General features: G+C 38.2%; 5 protein-coding genes and 1 non-coding gene across 6 annotated transcripts; 3 read left to right on the top strand and 3 right to left on the bottom strand.

The window, feature by feature from the left end:
- LOC104717941 (reticulon-like protein B1) lies at positions 13 to 2,167 on the top strand. The gene is made up of 5 exons (XM_010435581.2): positions 13 to 518; positions 1,032 to 1,212; positions 1,326 to 1,467; positions 1,562 to 1,631; positions 1,721 to 2,167. Exons 1-5 carry the CDS (start codon positions 251 to 253, stop codon positions 1,888 to 1,890), a joined length of 831 nt encoding a protein of 276 aa, XP_010433883.1. The 5' UTR covers positions 13 to 250; the 3' UTR covers positions 1,891 to 2,167.
- TRNAL-CAA lies at positions 2,451 to 2,534 on the top strand. The gene has a single exon. It is a non-coding gene; the product is annotated as a tRNA-Leu (tRNA).
- LOC104717940 (potassium transporter 3) lies at positions 2,663 to 6,801 on the bottom strand. The gene is made up of 9 exons (XM_010435580.1): positions 6,550 to 6,801; positions 5,883 to 6,126; positions 5,547 to 5,795; positions 5,400 to 5,447; positions 5,031 to 5,291; positions 4,893 to 4,945; positions 4,489 to 4,603; positions 3,954 to 4,208; positions 2,663 to 3,883 (listed from the first exon to the last, which is right to left on the bottom strand). Exons 1-9 carry the CDS (start codon positions 6,550 to 6,552, stop codon positions 2,784 to 2,786), a joined length of 2,328 nt encoding a protein of 775 aa, XP_010433882.1. The 5' UTR covers positions 6,553 to 6,801; the 3' UTR covers positions 2,663 to 2,783.
- Positions 6,943 to 9,748, bottom strand: LOC104717939 (calcium-dependent protein kinase 3). The gene is made up of 9 exons (XM_010435579.1): positions 9,269 to 9,748; positions 8,688 to 8,974; positions 8,449 to 8,592; positions 8,197 to 8,349; positions 7,997 to 8,112; positions 7,724 to 7,891; positions 7,514 to 7,641; positions 7,319 to 7,418; positions 6,943 to 7,230 (listed from the first exon to the last, which is right to left on the bottom strand). The coding sequence occupies exons 1-9, from the start codon at positions 9,670 to 9,672 to the stop codon at positions 7,144 to 7,146; spliced, it is 1,587 nt and encodes a 528-aa protein (XP_010433881.1). The 5' UTR covers positions 9,673 to 9,748; the 3' UTR covers positions 6,943 to 7,143.
- LOC104717938 (4-hydroxybenzoate polyprenyltransferase, mitochondrial) lies at positions 9,978 to 13,387 on the bottom strand. The gene is made up of 9 exons (XM_010435578.1): positions 13,316 to 13,387; positions 12,606 to 13,073; positions 12,233 to 12,368; positions 11,619 to 11,740; positions 11,393 to 11,462; positions 11,157 to 11,306; positions 10,603 to 10,738; positions 10,421 to 10,517; positions 9,978 to 10,323 (listed from the first exon to the last, which is right to left on the bottom strand). Exons 2-9 carry the CDS (start codon positions 13,052 to 13,054, stop codon positions 10,254 to 10,256), a joined length of 1,230 nt encoding a protein of 409 aa, XP_010433880.1. The 5' UTR covers positions 13,055 to 13,073; positions 13,316 to 13,387; the 3' UTR covers positions 9,978 to 10,253.
- Positions 13,502 to 15,465, top strand: LOC104720158. The gene is made up of 5 exons (XM_010438115.1): positions 13,502 to 13,524; positions 13,681 to 14,156; positions 14,520 to 14,560; positions 15,069 to 15,128; positions 15,262 to 15,465. The coding sequence occupies exons 1-5, from the start codon at positions 13,502 to 13,504 to the stop codon at positions 15,268 to 15,270; spliced, it is 609 nt and encodes a 202-aa protein (XP_010436417.1). The 3' UTR covers positions 15,271 to 15,465.

Genomic DNA, 16,268 nt, shown 5'->3' with positions numbered 1-16,268 from the left:
GGGGGGGTCTCTAATTAAGTAACGACCGAACGTATTAGCTTCGGATCCGAACCAACCAACGGTTTAGATTAGTTTGGTTATTTCAACGGATGAGATTCGAGTTTCGAATGTATTTCTTCTATTTTAGGCTTGGAGATCTTTTTTCTCTTCTTTGTTTTTCTCAAAAGGTGAAGCAGCTCAAATACTGTGTTCTCTCTTTGTTTGTTTTGTTCAATCGAAAAAAGAAAAGAAAAGCTAAGATCTTTGTGCGATGGCGGAAGAACATAAACACGATGAATCTGTGATCGCTCCTGAGCCAGCTGTTGAGGTTGTGGAGAGGGAATCGTTGATGGACAAGATATCGGAGAAGATCCATCACGGTGGTGATTCTTCTTCTTCGTCTTCATCGTCTGATGATGAGGATGATAAGAAGAAGAAGAAGACGAAGAAGCCTTCTTCCCCTTCGTCTATGCAGTCCAAAGTTTACCGCTTGTTCGGTAGGGAGAAGCCTGTCCATAAGGTTCTTGGTGGTGGAAAGCGTAAGTTTTTTTTTTTTTTTCTCCGATCTGGTTTTCATTTTCATCGGTTTTTGTGTGATTTGGCTTGATCTGTTTCTGATATGTGTTGTTTGGTTTGATTCTTTCGTTTTTTCGATGTGGGATTAGGTTTTTTTTGGAGATGGTGAGATTTGTGGTTTTGAATCTGCATAACTTGTTTACAGCGAGCTTTGTATTGGCTTAGGGTTTTTATTATACTCGTTGATCTGGATTGACTATTTGTGTTCATTTGGTTTTGAGGGTTTAGTGTCACATTTTGGGGGTTTCTTTCTAAATGAATGGTTTTGATCATAAATATGGTTCCTTTAGAAAACTTGATTAACCATTTGCTTTGTAGATTGTTTTTGATGTTACGACTTTTATCTTGTTTAGAGAACTATAAACTTTGATAGTATTGTTTGGTGTATCAAGGTCCGTGTTTTTTTAGTTTGATTGATTCTTGTGTATAATATATGTCATGTTTGCACAAACTGATTCATCATCCTGTATTTGCAGCGGCTGATATATTCATGTGGAAGAACAAGAAGATGTCTGGTGGTGTACTTGGTGGCGCTACAGCCGCTTGGGTTTTGTTTGAGTTGATGGAGTACCACCTCCTTACTCTTATCTGCCACGTGATGATTGTTGTTCTTGCTGTGCTGTTTCTGTGGTCTAATGCCACCATGTTCATTAACAAGTGAGTTATTGACCAATCTAGTGAATTTTTAATTTGTCTGAGATGCTTTCTTTCGCGTCTTAGCTTTAGATCATCATTCACTTGTGCACTGTTAACAATTGATATTCTGTCAGGTCCCCACCAAAGATTCCTGAAGTTCATATCCCTGAAGAGCCTATTCTTCAGCTTGCATCTGGGCTCAGAATTGAGATCAACCGTGGATTCTCTACTCTTCGTGAAATTGCATCTGGAAGGGAGCTAAAGAAATTCCTCATCGTAAGTTACAATGTGCTAAGTAGAAACTATTTGGGACTTGGTACTTTTTATGTTTACCCTGGTTTTGACAGTAATGTATCATTGAATTGAATAGGCTATTTTCGGGTTATGGATTCTCTCAATCTTGGGTGGCTGCTTCAACTTCTTGACATTGGCATACATAGGTAATGCTTAATCTTCCATACCACCTAGTGTTTTCCTTTCTGTTATCTCACTGAACGCTGAATGACTAAATCTTGTTTTGCTGCAACAGCTCTTGTGCTACTCTTCACGGTTCCTCTTGCCTATGACAAGTATGAAGACAAAGTTGATCCATTAGGTGAGAAAGCGGTGATTGAACTCAAGAAGCAGTATGCAGTGTTGGATGAGAAGGTGTTGAGCAAGATCCCTCTCGGCCCGTTGAAGAACAAGAAGAAAGACTAGGTTTACACCAACGTTGGCCGTGGCTAGCAAAAGGGTGTTGTGAAATGGTATCGAAAGTTTTATGTGTTTTGGGCAGTTTTTTTAGGTTGGCTCGTTCGGTCATGTGAATGAAAACTTAGAATTCCCCTGACTGCTTTGTTTTTGCTGTTTATGTCATTGTTGATCAGCGTCGAGGGATATAAGTAGTGATATTTCTCTCTCTAAGCCTCTATATAACTAAGAATTTTACGATATTTGAGTTTTGCAATCATGTGTTACTACTGTTGTTGTTTCTCTATCTTCTACTCTTTTATTACATACGTAAGTGGAAATCATTGTATCCCGCAAGAGTATCGAATTAATAAGTTGTAAGAAGCTTATAAAGTTTACAGTATCTTGCTACCTTTTTCCCTCGAGAGGAAAAGAAACTGTTCCAGATCTTTGGAAGGAGGATTCGGTGGTTTCACATGGCCTTTCCACAGCCAAGAATGTTTGGTGAACGTCGTTGTAGTAAGTAATGTGTGAGAAAATTAACATCTTATATCTCGCTAAATATACACCGAGTGAAAGTTTAAGCATAAGTCAGGGTGGCCGAGTGGTCTAAGGCGCCAGACTCAAGTTCTGGTCCTCGTGAGAGGGCGTGGGTTCAAATCCCACTTCTGACAAATTGGTTGATTTTCTTTTGAATTTGTGCTCAAAAAGATTTAACCTGTTCAGAGTTTTATGTATACTTTACATTTTTGGATTTTCTTCATTAGACTTGCTGATCCATGAGTTCTCAGCAACACAAAGGTAACCAAAAACAAAATAAGAATTTTTGTAAACTATAAATATTACAAAAATGAAAACATCATATCCAGATTTATAATACTCTGAACCACAAAACTCTCACAGAAAATATCAGTAACAAAAACTCACAAGTAATAGTTCATGCCCACTTTGATCAAACAAATATGAGGAATATTCAACATCACGCCTGGGCTCCGGCAATTCTTCCTCAAGAACGAGTAAGCCACGTTTATCACCAGCCGTTTCACAAATACTGAGTTCCGCTTTGCCTTCACATGACCATGCCCAACAATGTAAGCCACTTCTGCGTCCTTAGCGTTTACCAAATCAAACAGCTCCTCTTTCACCTGAGGTTGCCTGAACTTAGTGTCCATTGGTCTGAACTGAAACATCCTTCTCATGCTCAGCCTCGGAAGCTCTTGCTCATACTCTGCTCTCAGTCTAAGCAGAGCCGGAGATTTGCTGTTTGTTACCGTTGTCTGTGATCTCGAGCTGCCTGCAATGTTGGCCTCGGATATAGACCGAGACAGCCTTGTCCCAAACTTGTTTGAGGCTTTCACAACAGCGAGCCGACCGTCAATGGAACGGTCAGTGTTAGAGCCGCCGTAGCCTTCGGATTCTAGCTGAATAAACTCGGCGATGCTCATCACCAGCTCGTCTTCAAAGTCGTCTCCATCTTTGTTCACGTCTTTATAGCCAGCTCGGATAATACATCGGTACATCCTGTATGTTTTCGGTCCAATCCGGCCGATAAGGTATCTTTCTTTCTGCGGTACATACGGGATAGGGACAGTTTTGCAGCAGACAAAGACGACAACTTGATAGAATGCCGGTAAGTTCGTTAGAAAGTGAGTAAATGTGGCAGGGACACCACTGGCCAGCTCGGTGTAGATAAGACCCATCCCGGGGACTTTAATGATCCCGAGGCTTGGGCCGAGACTTAGGATTGACTTCATAGGGACCTTGTTGTGCTGGTCGCATAGGTACTTCTTTCTGCTGCCATAATGCCATACATATGAGATAAAGGTGAAGAAGAGGGAAAGGAGGAGAGTTATCCAGCCTCCTTTAGGGATTTTGACTAAGGCTGATGCAACGAAAACAAGTTCTATAGTCCCAAAGAAGAGGATGAAGAGGACGGAGAAGACGATGTTACGGTTCCAGACAAAGTTGATGATGAGAGGCATCAACCAAGTTGTCACAAAGGCTAGAGTCATGCAGGCGAGCCCTGGAGAACAAAGGATTAGTTTAATGAAAACGATGGAAATTATGAGTTTAATAGAAGGTTAAACTCTTACCAAAAGCAAAAGCTAGGTGTCGAGTGTCTTGGAAACAGATGGTGACAGCGAGAGTGAGGATCATTACAACCCAATTGATCTCAGGAATGTAAATTTGGCCAAGGACCCATCTTGGTTTGTGAACAATCTTCACACGCGGGAAGCATCCCAATGCATAGCATTGTTTGACAATCGAGAACGTAGCAAATATGACTGCTTGGCTTGCGACCATTGCAGCCAGCATAGCCATCATGAGAACCGGCCAGAAAAATGGATCTGAAAAACAAGAACAAAACACATGCACATATGACAAACTACATGACCAACGAGGCGCACATGAATAAATATTCATATTACTTGCAGAAAAGAATAATAAACCCGAAACTTTGGATCTAGACATGCATCATGGACAAAATCCACCACTAAAACTTCCCAAACACTGAAGGTCAGGTACATTCATTTGCGAAATTGTAGTACTCTGGGACTTGTATTGGAATTCATAGAGGCAGTTAAGTACAGGAAAGAGACGTGAAAAGGAGATTCACCAAATTATTACCTGGAATGGAAGAATAAAAGCTTGAAGGTAGAGCAGAAAAATTCTTTGACAAAAACGCAGCTTGACCCATGTATTGAAGCACCAGACACGGGTAAACAACACAACAAAACGCAAACTGCATAGAACCATGAGATTGCAAAATGTTATTGTTTCTTCATCTTCAGTAGCCAACAAAAGATGCCGTCGAATAATAAAAACAGTAACCAGATTCTAATAGTGTATCATATTTTCAAATTCCCTAGGTCAAGAATAAGTCCTTAATATGACCACTAGCTTATGGATTTCTTCTAGCAACAAAAAACTTCTAGTGGTTGTACAATGCAATTCCTATAGAACTGCTATAAAAGTCTCTCCAGATGTTTCTGCTGCATGATTTAAAGAACAAAATTAGCTGCTTCATATACCCTTATAGATGTAGCTGTAAATTGGCCTAGTTCAGCAAAGATAGCCTCCGTTCCTGAAGTTAGAAAAATTGCCGAGATGAGACTTAACATAGCATTAACACTTGATGGGTCTATTCAGAACATAAATGAACATATTACCTGTGATGCATAAAAGAATGCCTCCAAGGGATAGCCATCCATCTATTCCCGTCTCTCTAAAGAATACATAGATATAGTAGGGAGATAAGGCTTTGTATACACTGGGGTTCCAAGTCACAATATTGTACACACCAACAGTTGCAATTATCAACAACCACAAAATCATTATCGGTGCAAATAGAAAGGCAACTTTATTTGTGCCACGGTGCTGCAGAACAAAAAGTCCAACCAGTAAAGCGCATGCTATCATGACCACAGTACCTAGGCAAGCAACACATAGGTAGAGATGTATAAATCACAATGAGGGAAATGTGTAAACGTATATAAACAAGATACGCAAGTAAGAAGATGATAACAAAGATTACTTACTATGCTTCAGACTTGTCTTGGCCACAAGCCCATCAATAGATGAAGAGACTACAAGAAGATAATGTTAGATGCTAAACCCTGGGAAAGATAAAAATGGTAACGTACTACACAACCAGACAGAAGTGAAAGCAAGGATTGCCTAATAACCTGAAATTGCTGGTGTAAGGACACCGATGGTAATAACCATGGAAGTTCCTACCAAGACTAAAACAAGCAAAGCTGTTTTTGATCTTTTATTTCGTTCTATAAGGCTTTTGAAAGCAGAACTGGGCAAATTTCTACTTGCATCTCCAGGGCCATAGTATGTGGAGATTTCCTCATCAGCCGCTTGCTGATTAGGAAGCAAAGAAAATCTTGCGTGTCTGCAGAGCAAAGCATACAAAGCAAAGATCCCTCCTGCAACAGAAACCCAAGACTTACATCCTAACCCAAGTATCACAAGAAAAATAAAAAACGGATTCACTTAGCAACCACTGGTCATACCTTCACCATTGTCATCTGCACTTAATACAAAAACCATGTACTTGATGAGTGAAAGGAGAGTTATGGTCCAGAATATCAAAGAAAACGCGCCAAATATGGTATCTTCTGTTTGATGATGTCTCAATCCTCCGTAGAAAGTACATTTATACACGTAGAGAGGAGAAATACTCAAATCTCCAAACACTAAACCAAAACTCTGATATGCTAAAAGGAGGACCTGGTTACACCTGTTTCTCCTATCAGCCTGATTCAAGAGAAGACAACAACAACAACAACAACAACATCACACTTATAGCAACACGCTTACACATTCACAGATTATCAGTGAATGCTCATAATTCATTCGAACACCATGAAATCTAACTGCAAGAAGCCTAAGCTTCCCGACGAAGCTACAACGTGGTGCAAATCAGATCATAAACTCAGATATGCACTGAAACAAATCGTTTACAGTAATTATACTTTCGGAAGTAACACCAAGTCAGATTTCAATAGCTTGATTGAAAAATTTAGAATCAAATAGATGAATTCAACGACGATGGAGGAAGTATCGGCATTATTCGTTTCAGATTCTCTCACAATATTTCTAATTGACATCAGAGTATATCAATTTAGAATCAAGAGGAAGCTAAGGGGTTTAAGATTGCAGACGTATCGGTTGACATACCATGATTCAAGCCGCCGGCGAGTAAGAAGCGGCGTCGCTTGGAGAGGAGATCTATAAAGATCAGCCGGAGACTAATTTCTGAGAAGATGAATCCGAATCGAATCTAGAGGAAAGCTGTCGATGATCATTTCATTTGTTTGTTTTATATTATCGAGAGAGGAGATAACATTTTAACGGACTCGATCCAAAAGCTCGCGGTCCTTCTCCTTCTTCTTCCTGTTAATTTCTTCTTCTTTTTTTTCATATTTTTAATTGTTTATCCCAGTTGTTTTTATTATTTTATTTTTGTGAGAATATATTGCACCTTTGTTATTATTTTGTTACATGTTTCAGGATTATAATTATTTGTGGATTTGAAATCATGAAATTATTATTTATATCTTGAATCTCTCGTGAAAACAAATCCAACGCATATTATGTTTTGTTGATCAAAAGAGAGATTGCAGGAAAGAAAATAATGTATTTGTAATGGGAAACAACAACAACAACACAAAGCTAATAAGTAAAAAAGTGAGAGAAACCAAACAAAACAAACAACATCAAAAGATCTCTCTTTGTGTTATGATTATCATCCAGGCTCCAAATGTTTTTTTTTTACTTGCATCTGCGTCGGTTTGTCACCAATTCTGGATTTCCCTTCTTCATCATTGCTACGAATTCTTCGTAGTTGATTTTTCCGTCCTGTAGATTTTTGGAATATAAGAGAAGAGAGAGTGTTAGGATAACAAGTGATGCAGACCAAACTAAGGGGTTTAATGTATACACGTACACGATCGGTGTCTACTTCAGCAATGATCTCTTTGATGGATTTATCATCACCCATGTTGTATTTCTTCATGGCTTGCTCTAGTTCTTCCATTGTTATGTAGCTAAATATCACACAAAAATCATGATCAAAGAGTTAAGACTTTCATAGCTTTGTTAAACAGAGAAAGAGAAGGAGAGATTGAGGATATTGTTTTACCCGCTGTTGTCATTGTCAAAGTACTGGAAAGCAGTATACAAGTGATCCTCACGTTCGATTCTGTTCATATGCATTGTGGCTGATATAAACTCCAAGTAGTCGATTGATCCATCCCCATCCATATCAGCCTAAACAAACATCATAAGCTTTCTCACCTTTGTTTCTTGCAAGGGCAAAACACAGATTCGACATCAAAGTAGAGAGACTTACTGCTTCCATTAACTGTCTTATTTCAGCCTCAGAGATCTTCGAACCAAGTTTGGGGAGACCGGTTCTCAATTCCTCCAAGGTGACTATTCCGTTGTTGTCAGTGTCTAGAGATTTGAACATCTCTTTAAGACCAATGATTTCTTCTTCAGAAAGGTTCTCAGCGATAACCTGAAATGCAAAACGAAAAGCGGAGGTTGGCTTTACTTTAGAACAAGAAGAATACATAAAGTATGATAGGGATGATCAGACGGTTTCAATTAGCGTTCTTAATACCTTCAGGGCCATTTTTTTGAGTTTGTTCATCGCCCGGAATTGTTTCATCCTTGATAACACCGCATTGTCAAGCGGTTTGTCTGATGCCTCCCCGTCTTCTTTAATCCACGGATGATCTGTGTAGGAATCAAAACATGTTAATGTTGGATCAAAACACGGTGTTGTCATTTTATCAAGAAAATGTTACGAAGGGGTCTTACTTAGCACTTCAGAAGCTGTAAGCCGGTCTTTAGGGTCATATTTTAACATTTTCCTCACAAGATCTTTGGCACCACTAGATAGTGCTGGCCACGGATCAGCTGAAAAGTCAAGGTCCCCTCGAAGAATGGCATCAAAGATCCCCGTTTCATTTTCTGCATAATAGTAAAAAAGAAAGGTGACTATACATTTACAGTCCACCATCTAAACCGTGCAACCGAATTCTCTTCTCAAAAAAAATATCAAGGCAATACCTCCCCAAAAAGGCGGGACACCACTGAGAAGGATGTAAAGAATCACACCGGCACTCCAGATATCAGCCTCTGGTCCATAGTTTCGTTTTAGAACTTCTGGGGCAACATAGTATGCACTTCCAACAAGATCCTTAAACTTATCCCCTACATTAATAAATCAACTTCAGTAGAGGGATAAATTGACTATGAAGTAATAAACTAATGCAAAAAATGGGGAAGCCTCTAGCCTATTTCCTAACCTGGCTTGAAGAAGACCGAGAGACCAAAGTCAGTAGCTTTCAATGGGGAGTTCTCATCTTTACTAAGAAAGAGAAAATTTTCAGGCTTCAAGTCTCGGTGCATTACACCCATAGAATGACAACTATGCACAACCATCACCATCTGCCTGCACAAATCAGCAGCTGCTCTCTCTGAGTAAAGACCTTTAGCTATGATCCTATCAAACAATTCCCCTCCTTCACACAGCTCCATTATAAGATTCACAGAGTGTCTGTCCTCGTAAGCTCCCTTCAAGTCCACTATGTTCCTACAAACCCCACTCACCAACTTGAAAAGTCAGATAAAATACGAAGCCAATTAAATTGGAAACATTTCAATAGTTTTAACATACAGGACCACAAAACTTTTCATCCACATATAAAGCACACCACTCATTTATATAGAAAACGAAATAGCCATTTTTAAATATCTATCTCATTCATAGGAGACTTGAGCATTGGTTCTTCTAGCCTAACATTTCAACCAAAGTTGTTTCAGATTCCATTTCAGAAAATCCCCAAAAAAAAAGCAAATTACTTTTAAAAAATCGAAAAAAATTTACCTGTGACCACTGAGATGGTGCATAATCTGGACTTCACGACGAACATCATCAATGTCGTCTTTGTGGACAAGACGACGCGTAGGGATTGACTTGCAAGCGAACTGTTGCTTGGTCTCTTTGTGAGTAACAAGATAGGTGACACCGAACTGACCACGACCTAGCTCAGGACCGAACTCGTATGAACCACGTACGTTCTCCATAGGCCGACCTAAGATCCGACCATTCTGCTGAGTAGATGCGTTTGAACGAGATCCGCCGGTTCCAGAGCCTGAAGATCCGCCGGTTCCAGAGGATCCACGTCGTTCTCCGGAAGGTTTGACATGGTGGACTACGTTGCCGGATGTAGAGGAAGGGGAGGACGATGGCTGACCGGAGGATTTGGACTTGCTGTGTCTGTGTCCCATTTTTTTTCAAAAGCCTTTTCTCTCTCTCAGTCAATAAGTCAATCGAGAGAGAAAGAACAAATCTCCGATTCTTATGGCTTTTTTTTATTTATGTCTTGAGATCGAACACGGAGATGCTGACCACGTGGCGTCTTATTATTGGTATTTAGTTGGATCAATTAAAACCGCGTGTAATTACGAAATAATTAATATTTGCCTTATTGGATGATAATTTAATGAATTAAGGAAATCTTCTGTAAAAAAGATGTTTCCACTTTCCCCAAATCACACGGCTAATTCAATGTTAATGTATTTGCAATTTGGGGTTCAAAAAGGAAAATTTCAAAATTTATTAAGCATCCAGTAAAATTTACAAATAAATGTAATACTAATTACGAGTGTCAACCCTTTGAATGAGTCACATACAGACAAGCCTTGAGCTTATCTGTTCCTTGAGAGCTTTACGATCCTGAAGCAAAGACTATGTCCTCTGTCTCACTTACAGTGTCTTAAAACTCTACTTCATTTCTTCATATATAAGTTCCTCATACTACAGCTTCATCCTTAATCGTTGGCAGAGAGAGATGGATAGAGACAGTCTTCTATTGAAAACTTCTTCCAAGTACAACTCCACTAAATATGATAGCACCAAACCACTTGTTTGACACAAATCTGTACAAACATCAAAACCCAGAGAGTATTAGTTTCCAAGGCAAAATCATATATTGGACTGCGAAAGAGTAGAAAAGCAAAACCCAAACTTTCATACTTTCTACTGCAGTCAGGACCAGATGATAAGTCAGCTGTCCCTATTTGCCATCCTAGCTGTCCTGATGCAGCAGCCAGTGATGCGTAATATTGCCACCCTTTAACAAAAAAAACAAAAAAGTCAAAAGACGGTAAATGGAATTGGGAATCACTAAAGAATCCTACTCAAGTTTTATTAAGTACCGAGATCTGCACTGAGTCCAGAGAGTGCAAGAAAGCCCATGGATGCTGTGCCAAATCCAGTTAACCAAAGCTTTGTATTATCACCGAATCTAAGAGCTGTTGACTTAACACCAACTTTTACATCATCTTCTTTATCCTGGAGACACAATAGATTCTTACACATTAACCTCTACAATATCTCCAAATTACTTGCATTCAAACTGAACTTAAGTTGAAATTTTGGATTCGTAACTTGTGGCATATAAACTATATCAAAAGGAGACTCAAGACTGTAATCAACCTACTTCATTTTTTAATGGGCTACAAGGTAACTTTCCTTTCTCACTTCTGTTACAAATTGGAAGGCTTTTATGGAACTAACTCTTCAATTTAACTATAGTATCAGATGGAAAAGTGCAGGGTAATTTTCTTCTTTTTGATTCCCATTAGACAAATGGATGCTTGGTGATGCTAGAAAAGAAAACTAGGGGAGCAATATGAGCACATTGAGATTGACTACTTTGCTACTGCTTGTAATCAAATAGAATTTGAAGCTAAAAATAAAGTTAATATACCTGATGTGCGTAAATAGTATCATAAACAAGGGTCCAGCAGACTCCTGAGAGATAGAGAGGGAGTACAACAGCTGGATCTATGCTTCCTTTAACTGCAGTCCATCCTAACAATGCTCCCCAGTTTATGGTCAAACCTAAAAAGGCTTGAGGCTGCAATTACAAAATAGAATCGATCAAAGGGGACCAAGAAAAAGTATACTGTCTAACTTTGAGAAGCAAAAAGGGATTTAAATTACCCAAAATGTAAACCTCTTCATAAGCGGGTAGGAGAAAACAAGTAACAAAGATGAAGCCCCTAAAACACGGCTGCAGAATATACATACTGAAATGAGCTCAGCTAGAATCACAAAGATAAAAGGAAGGCATGACAATATGTCTTTAGAAGTTGGGCCAACTACAATATGTTTTCTTTCTTCTTTTCTTCTTTTTGATTCAAGGGGATGTAAAAATTTCCAAACAAACCTGTAGTTGTTAAGTTGGAGAAGAATCCCTAAGCCTAAAAGCAACTGAAGCCCAAGAAACTGAATCCCTTGAAATGGTGTCAAAAGACCACTGGCGATAGGTCTTAATTTTGTACGATCAACCTGGATAGAAAAATATATTTGTAAGACAACGTAATCTAAAATAAAACAATCAAATAAAATTTTGAGCCTCAAAATATTCTTATTATTACTCACAAGCAACCCATCTTTGTTTATGGAAGAACGAATCCAATTACATGAATTCTGTGTAGCTACCCTAACTACTAAACACATATTTCAATCAAAAAACATATTCCACCTTCACCACATCTAATATCTGAAGTCCTGCACCTTTTGAACGAAGTCACCAATACATGCAGATAAACTATTACCCACAACAGAAATGTGACTGAAAAATGTTGATGTAAATTGATCCGACATACAAGCATCAAGACCACTTCCAGATGTCAAACTAGAAACACTTTCTCACTATAGTTACAGAAACGATAATTACACAAAACATGTTTTGTGTAAACCAACACACAAAGGGATATATAAATTTGGCATCACTAGTCTTTTTCACCATACCATAAGAGAACGTAAAAACATACTTACCTTTGTATCTATGTCCTGATCAAGCAGATCATTTATAGTACACCCAGCACCTCTAAGAAGTAGTGCTCCGCAACCGAACAAAGCCATATATTTAAAACTTGGAAGGCTTCCAGGATCAGCAGCCAACGCAATCGACCTATACAACAATGATGGGGATTCAGAACTTTTATCTATTTACTTATCTCCGGAACCAGATCCATGAAGAAAATGGAATATGATTATATTAATTATTAAAGACTACCAATCAGATAACTCAGGTTTATAGCATAATCCATTCCTTAGCCACAAAGCCACTCTCTCATGCTATAAAAGATTTCAGCTCAAGATCATCAACTACCTAATTGCCTATGAGCTGATGAGAAGATAAACTTACCACATACAAGGCCAAGCAAGCAACCAAGTACCAATGGGTTTATCCAATCGAGCAAGCTTAGCATAACCTCTAACTTCTTCTGGTAAATACAAATCTATCCAAGAAGCTTCCTTAACACCACCACCATCACTCTTCTCCTTGTCATCTTTCTTAGGCTTTCCCTCCATAACCGAAGAAGACGACGAAGACATCCCACCAACTAATCTGTAATTCCAGCCAACACCACCAAGAAACTTCTCCTGATGCAACTCCTTCCCTTTACTCCATACTTGATAGTTATAATTACATAAAGGATAACACTTGGTGAAAGGATTTGAGTAATGGGTAGTCACAGGATTAGACAAGGATTTATGCTGTGATTGCAAAACAGCAAAGGAAGAAGATGGAGTTGCCGAGACGGAGGATCTCAACAACCGTCGAGAAACACGGAAGAGCCCCAAAAACGCCATCTTTGAGAGAAATTGTTCCCTGTAAGTAACAAAGACTTGAGATTTCAAACGTAACTGAAACTCTTACGAACTTAAAGCTAACTTCTCAAGCGAATCAGATAAAATTTTGCCCAGAAAAAACTATCTAAATTTTAGTAGCCTTAAGAATCTAAAACGTCCATGGCGTTTCTAAATCATTCCCCACATATTAAAATCGAATTCCTTAAACAATCAAAGCTCGGAAAGAGAAGAACGAAAAAATTAAAGGGATCAACGACTGACCAGTGAGCAACGACGACAACGACGACTCCGGCAAGAAAGAGCACGTCGTCTCGGAGTGAGACTTCTCCAGTAACGCGGATGGATCATTAATGGGCCTATACATTATTCTACTTGGTCTGATACAAATGGGCCTATAAAAGAAACTTGGGGGCTAATGAAGAAAAAATACATATGCTCTCGTAGAGCATGGCCAGTGGAGTTTTTTTGGGGTACTCAGACCATTTCTAAACCCAAAAAAAAAAGAAAAATTAAAACAATTGGCCCACAAATTAGTAAAACCGTTACTCTGCAGAGTATCGGAAGAACGCTTGAAACAACGCTTTGTGGCAGTTTCTAATTGGATATTGATTAAATATAAAAGACAGTTTCTTTTTTCTCTCATTTTCTTCTTTTCTCGAATCTCTCTCTTTCCTCTCTCTCGGCAAACGGCGAATCGATTTCTTTGCTTCAAAAACACAACGAAACCAGCAGATAAATCTCGTTATAGAGTCACCGATTTCATCAAACGGCGAATCGATTTCTTTGCTTCAAGAAACACAGATCCACAATCACCGGAATTGCTTGGTGCACAATCTCAGCCTCCGTCGCAATCCATCCACGGCTCGCTCAATCCATGCAAAGATCTCGTGGACCGAACCTATCACCCGAAGATTCGGCGGTCTTCCGGAGATTTCAACTCCTTCTTTTGCCGGCGGATTCGCTGGGATTGTGTTCTTCTATGCCGCCGCCGCATCGTCTCTTGGTCAGGAAGTTCACGCTAATGAAATGGCTCACAAGTTTAATCCTAAAGAAGTTGTTCTGTATCAGTACGAGGCTTGCCCTTTCTATAACAAGGTTAAAGGTATCTTTCACATCTTGAAATTTCTGTATCTGATCAGATTTTTGACCATTGAAATTTTATGATTCAATCATGGTTCTCTGCAGTGCATTAATCATCTTATTATGAATCAAGTTTGATAGATTCTCAAGCATTAATCAAGTTTTTTCTCAAGCAACATTGTTAAAAGATTTTGTCTCTTGTCCTTGAGGAGGATGAAGAAGTAGGTTTTTTTTCTCTTTTCAATACCATATGCTTGATAAGTGATTTAGGATTTTCTGTGTTTTGATTTTGTTTAGATAGATTGAAGAGCATTAGAGGAGTATCCTTCTGATTTTGCATAAGATGAGGTTAGTATAGAAAACTGATTGGTGATTGCTTTGAAAGATGCAGAGGAGGAAGCAGCAAGAGGACGGTGGAAGCAAGAGGTATATATGATGCTGTTTTACTTAAGAATTGGAAAAAAAAAAACTGGTCTATGATCAATCCTCTAAGTTTATATGTTGGCCTGATTTCTCAGCAACATAATTAGTAATGGATTTGCTTGTTTAAGAGAGATATGTAAATTCACAAATACAATATAACCTGCTTTTGTTAGATTTATTGACATGGTTTCGTGATATATACTTGACATTCACATGGTTTACATAGAACGTCTATGAATTTCAGTGGGGACAGTAGATAACCTTGGATTCTTTGACTGATAGTGATAATTGATCTTCTAGTTTTGTGTTTGAACAATAAATAGTCCAGATATCATGTGTTCTACTTTCAGACAATAGTTTTTTATGTGTTGAGTTAAGAATGGCTCTTCAGAACAAGGTATTATTCCCTCCCTCACAAGTAGCAACCTTGTAGAACTTGTTTTATACTTTGTCTTTCATTTTTTTTCAAAAAAGAATGCTAATACTCATATCCATCTTTCCTACTCCGAAGCTGCATGAAGAAAACAAGCTAACCAGATCAGTTGTGATGGTTACTGCTGGTGTCAATCAGGTACTCCTATCTTTGTTTGATTACCTATAACGTTGGTGATTGCTAGGCACTTCTTCTAGTCTCAGTCTCTGTTTTTGTATCTAGTGCAGGCATTTGTCAATATCTTTGTGAGTCTCTTTTTTTTTTGTTCCAGACTGGTTAGAGAAGTCACTCGGTGAGTCCAAATCGATTCCCAAAGTTGTAACCGTTGTGAATCCTGGTAACCTAAACAGCACCTATGTCCATGATCCTATGTAACATTTTGATAACATATGGATAACAGCTTTTATATAGTTATATAACATATGTAACATTTTTTTTTATTTTGTAAAATATGAAACCGATGAATTAGAGGAATTGTAAAATATAACTTATTCTCATTTTATAATTATTTAAATTTGTAAATTAATAAACAATAGTTTAAAAAAATTATTTGTATGATTGAGAAACCTATGAAGATTTCTCTAGTGGAAGGATGAATTTTGATAAGTACTTAATAGGTTACTTTGATTAGATTAACTATAATTATATGATTAATATATTTGTGAGTAACCCATATGGGTTACTCCACTGCCCATGGTCTTAGGGTACATATTAATTGGCCATATAATTCGAATTTGGTAAGAAGCAAGCATCCATCAATCTCGAATTCTTGATTGCATTAGTTTGCTAATCTATAAATTATATTAAATCATCTAAATGATCCAGTCCAGACGATTTGTATGTCTGATGGTGCATGCATGGTGTCAGGCCATGTGAGCTGAAAAAAAATGGACCCTTATATTTCTCATATAAAAAGAAGAAGAGAATTGGACCATAGAGCTAGGCCTGCCAATTATAACTATTCACTATTATAGATGTTGATCGTCGTTAACTCGTTATGGTTTATCTTCTCCTTCCTCGAAATATTCAAAGATCTTAGAAATAAATAATAAGAGTACGTATAATATGGTCACACGCACATATTTTTACACATCTCATTTTCACCTCTATTGGACTGTTAATCTTGATGTGGAAAGTCTACAGAAATAAATCACAGAAACATCATTGCCACAAAATTTTGTTTTTACATATTGCAGAAAAAAAGACTCGAGTACTTGATAAAAAAAAAATTCTCAGTTGTCTAAAAAATATTTTTTCATACCTTGACTAAATTTATAT

Source organism: Camelina sativa, chromosome 10 (assembly GCF_000633955.1).
Source record: "Camelina sativa cultivar DH55 chromosome 10, Cs, whole genome shotgun sequence".
In the NCBI taxonomy this organism is placed as follows: Eukaryota; Viridiplantae; Streptophyta; class Magnoliopsida; order Brassicales; family Brassicaceae; genus Camelina; species Camelina sativa.
Note: the sequence above shows the minus strand (reverse complement) of the source record. Positions and strands in the feature narration are given on the sequence as shown.

What these genes read in the sequence shown, in the direction of transcription:
- LOC104717941 (XM_010435581.2), top strand. Translation starts at nt 251, where the DNA reads ATGGCGGAAGAACATAAACACGATGAATCTGTGATCGCTCCTGAGCCA. An exon ending in GCCACCATGTTCATTAACAA is followed by an intron (nt 1,213 to 1,325) that starts GTGAGTTATTGA and finishes ATATTCTGTCAG; the next exon opens with GTCCCCACCAAAGATTCCTG. An exon ending in AGCTAAAGAAATTCCTCATC is followed by an intron (nt 1,468 to 1,561) that starts GTAAGTTACAAT and finishes TGAATTGAATAG; the next exon opens with GCTATTTTCGGGTTATGGAT.
- LOC104717940 (XM_010435580.1), bottom strand. An exon ending in CAAGACAAGTCTGAAGCATA is followed by an intron (nt 5,292 to 5,399) that starts GTAAGTAATCTT and finishes TTGCTTGCCTAG; the next exon opens with GTACTGTGGTCATGATAGCA. An exon ending in ACACCTAGCTTTTGCTTTTG is followed by an intron (nt 3,884 to 3,953) that starts GTAAGAGTTTAA and finishes TTTGTTCTCCAG; the next exon opens with GGCTCGCCTGCATGACTCTA.
- LOC104717939 (XM_010435579.1), bottom strand. Translation starts at nt 9,672, where the DNA reads ATGGGACACAGACACAGCAAGTCCAAATCCTCCGGTCAGCCATCGTCC. An exon ending in TACAGCTTCTGAAGTGCTAA is followed by an intron (nt 8,113 to 8,196) that starts GTAAGACCCCTT and finishes ATTCCTACACAG; the next exon opens with ATCATCCGTGGATTAAAGAA. An exon ending in TAAGACAGTTAATGGAAGCA is followed by an intron (nt 7,642 to 7,723) that starts GTAAGTCTCTCT and finishes ATGTTTGTTTAG; the next exon opens with GCTGATATGGATGGGGATGG.
- LOC104717938 (XM_010435578.1), bottom strand. Translation starts at nt 13,054, where the DNA reads ATGGCGTTTTTGGGGCTCTTCCGTGTTTCTCGACGGTTGTTGAGATCC. An exon ending in CTCCAACTTAACAACTACAG is followed by an intron (nt 11,463 to 11,618) that starts GTTTGTTTGGAA and finishes TATATTCTGCAG; the next exon opens with CCGTGTTTTAGGGGCTTCAT. An exon ending in TGGACTCAGTGCAGATCTCG is followed by an intron (nt 10,518 to 10,602) that starts GTACTTAATAAA and finishes TTTTTGTTAAAG; the next exon opens with GGTGGCAATATTACGCATCA.
- LOC104720158 (XM_010438115.1), top strand. Translation starts at nt 13,502, where the DNA reads ATGGCCAGTGGAGTTTTTTTGGG. An exon ending in GCCAGTGGAGTTTTTTTGGG is followed by an intron (nt 13,525 to 13,680) that starts GTACTCAGACCA and finishes TATAAAAGACAG; the next exon opens with TTTCTTTTTTCTCTCATTTT. An exon ending in GAGGACGGTGGAAGCAAGAG is followed by an intron (nt 14,561 to 15,068) that starts GTATATATGATG and finishes CCTACTCCGAAG; the next exon opens with CTGCATGAAGAAAACAAGCT.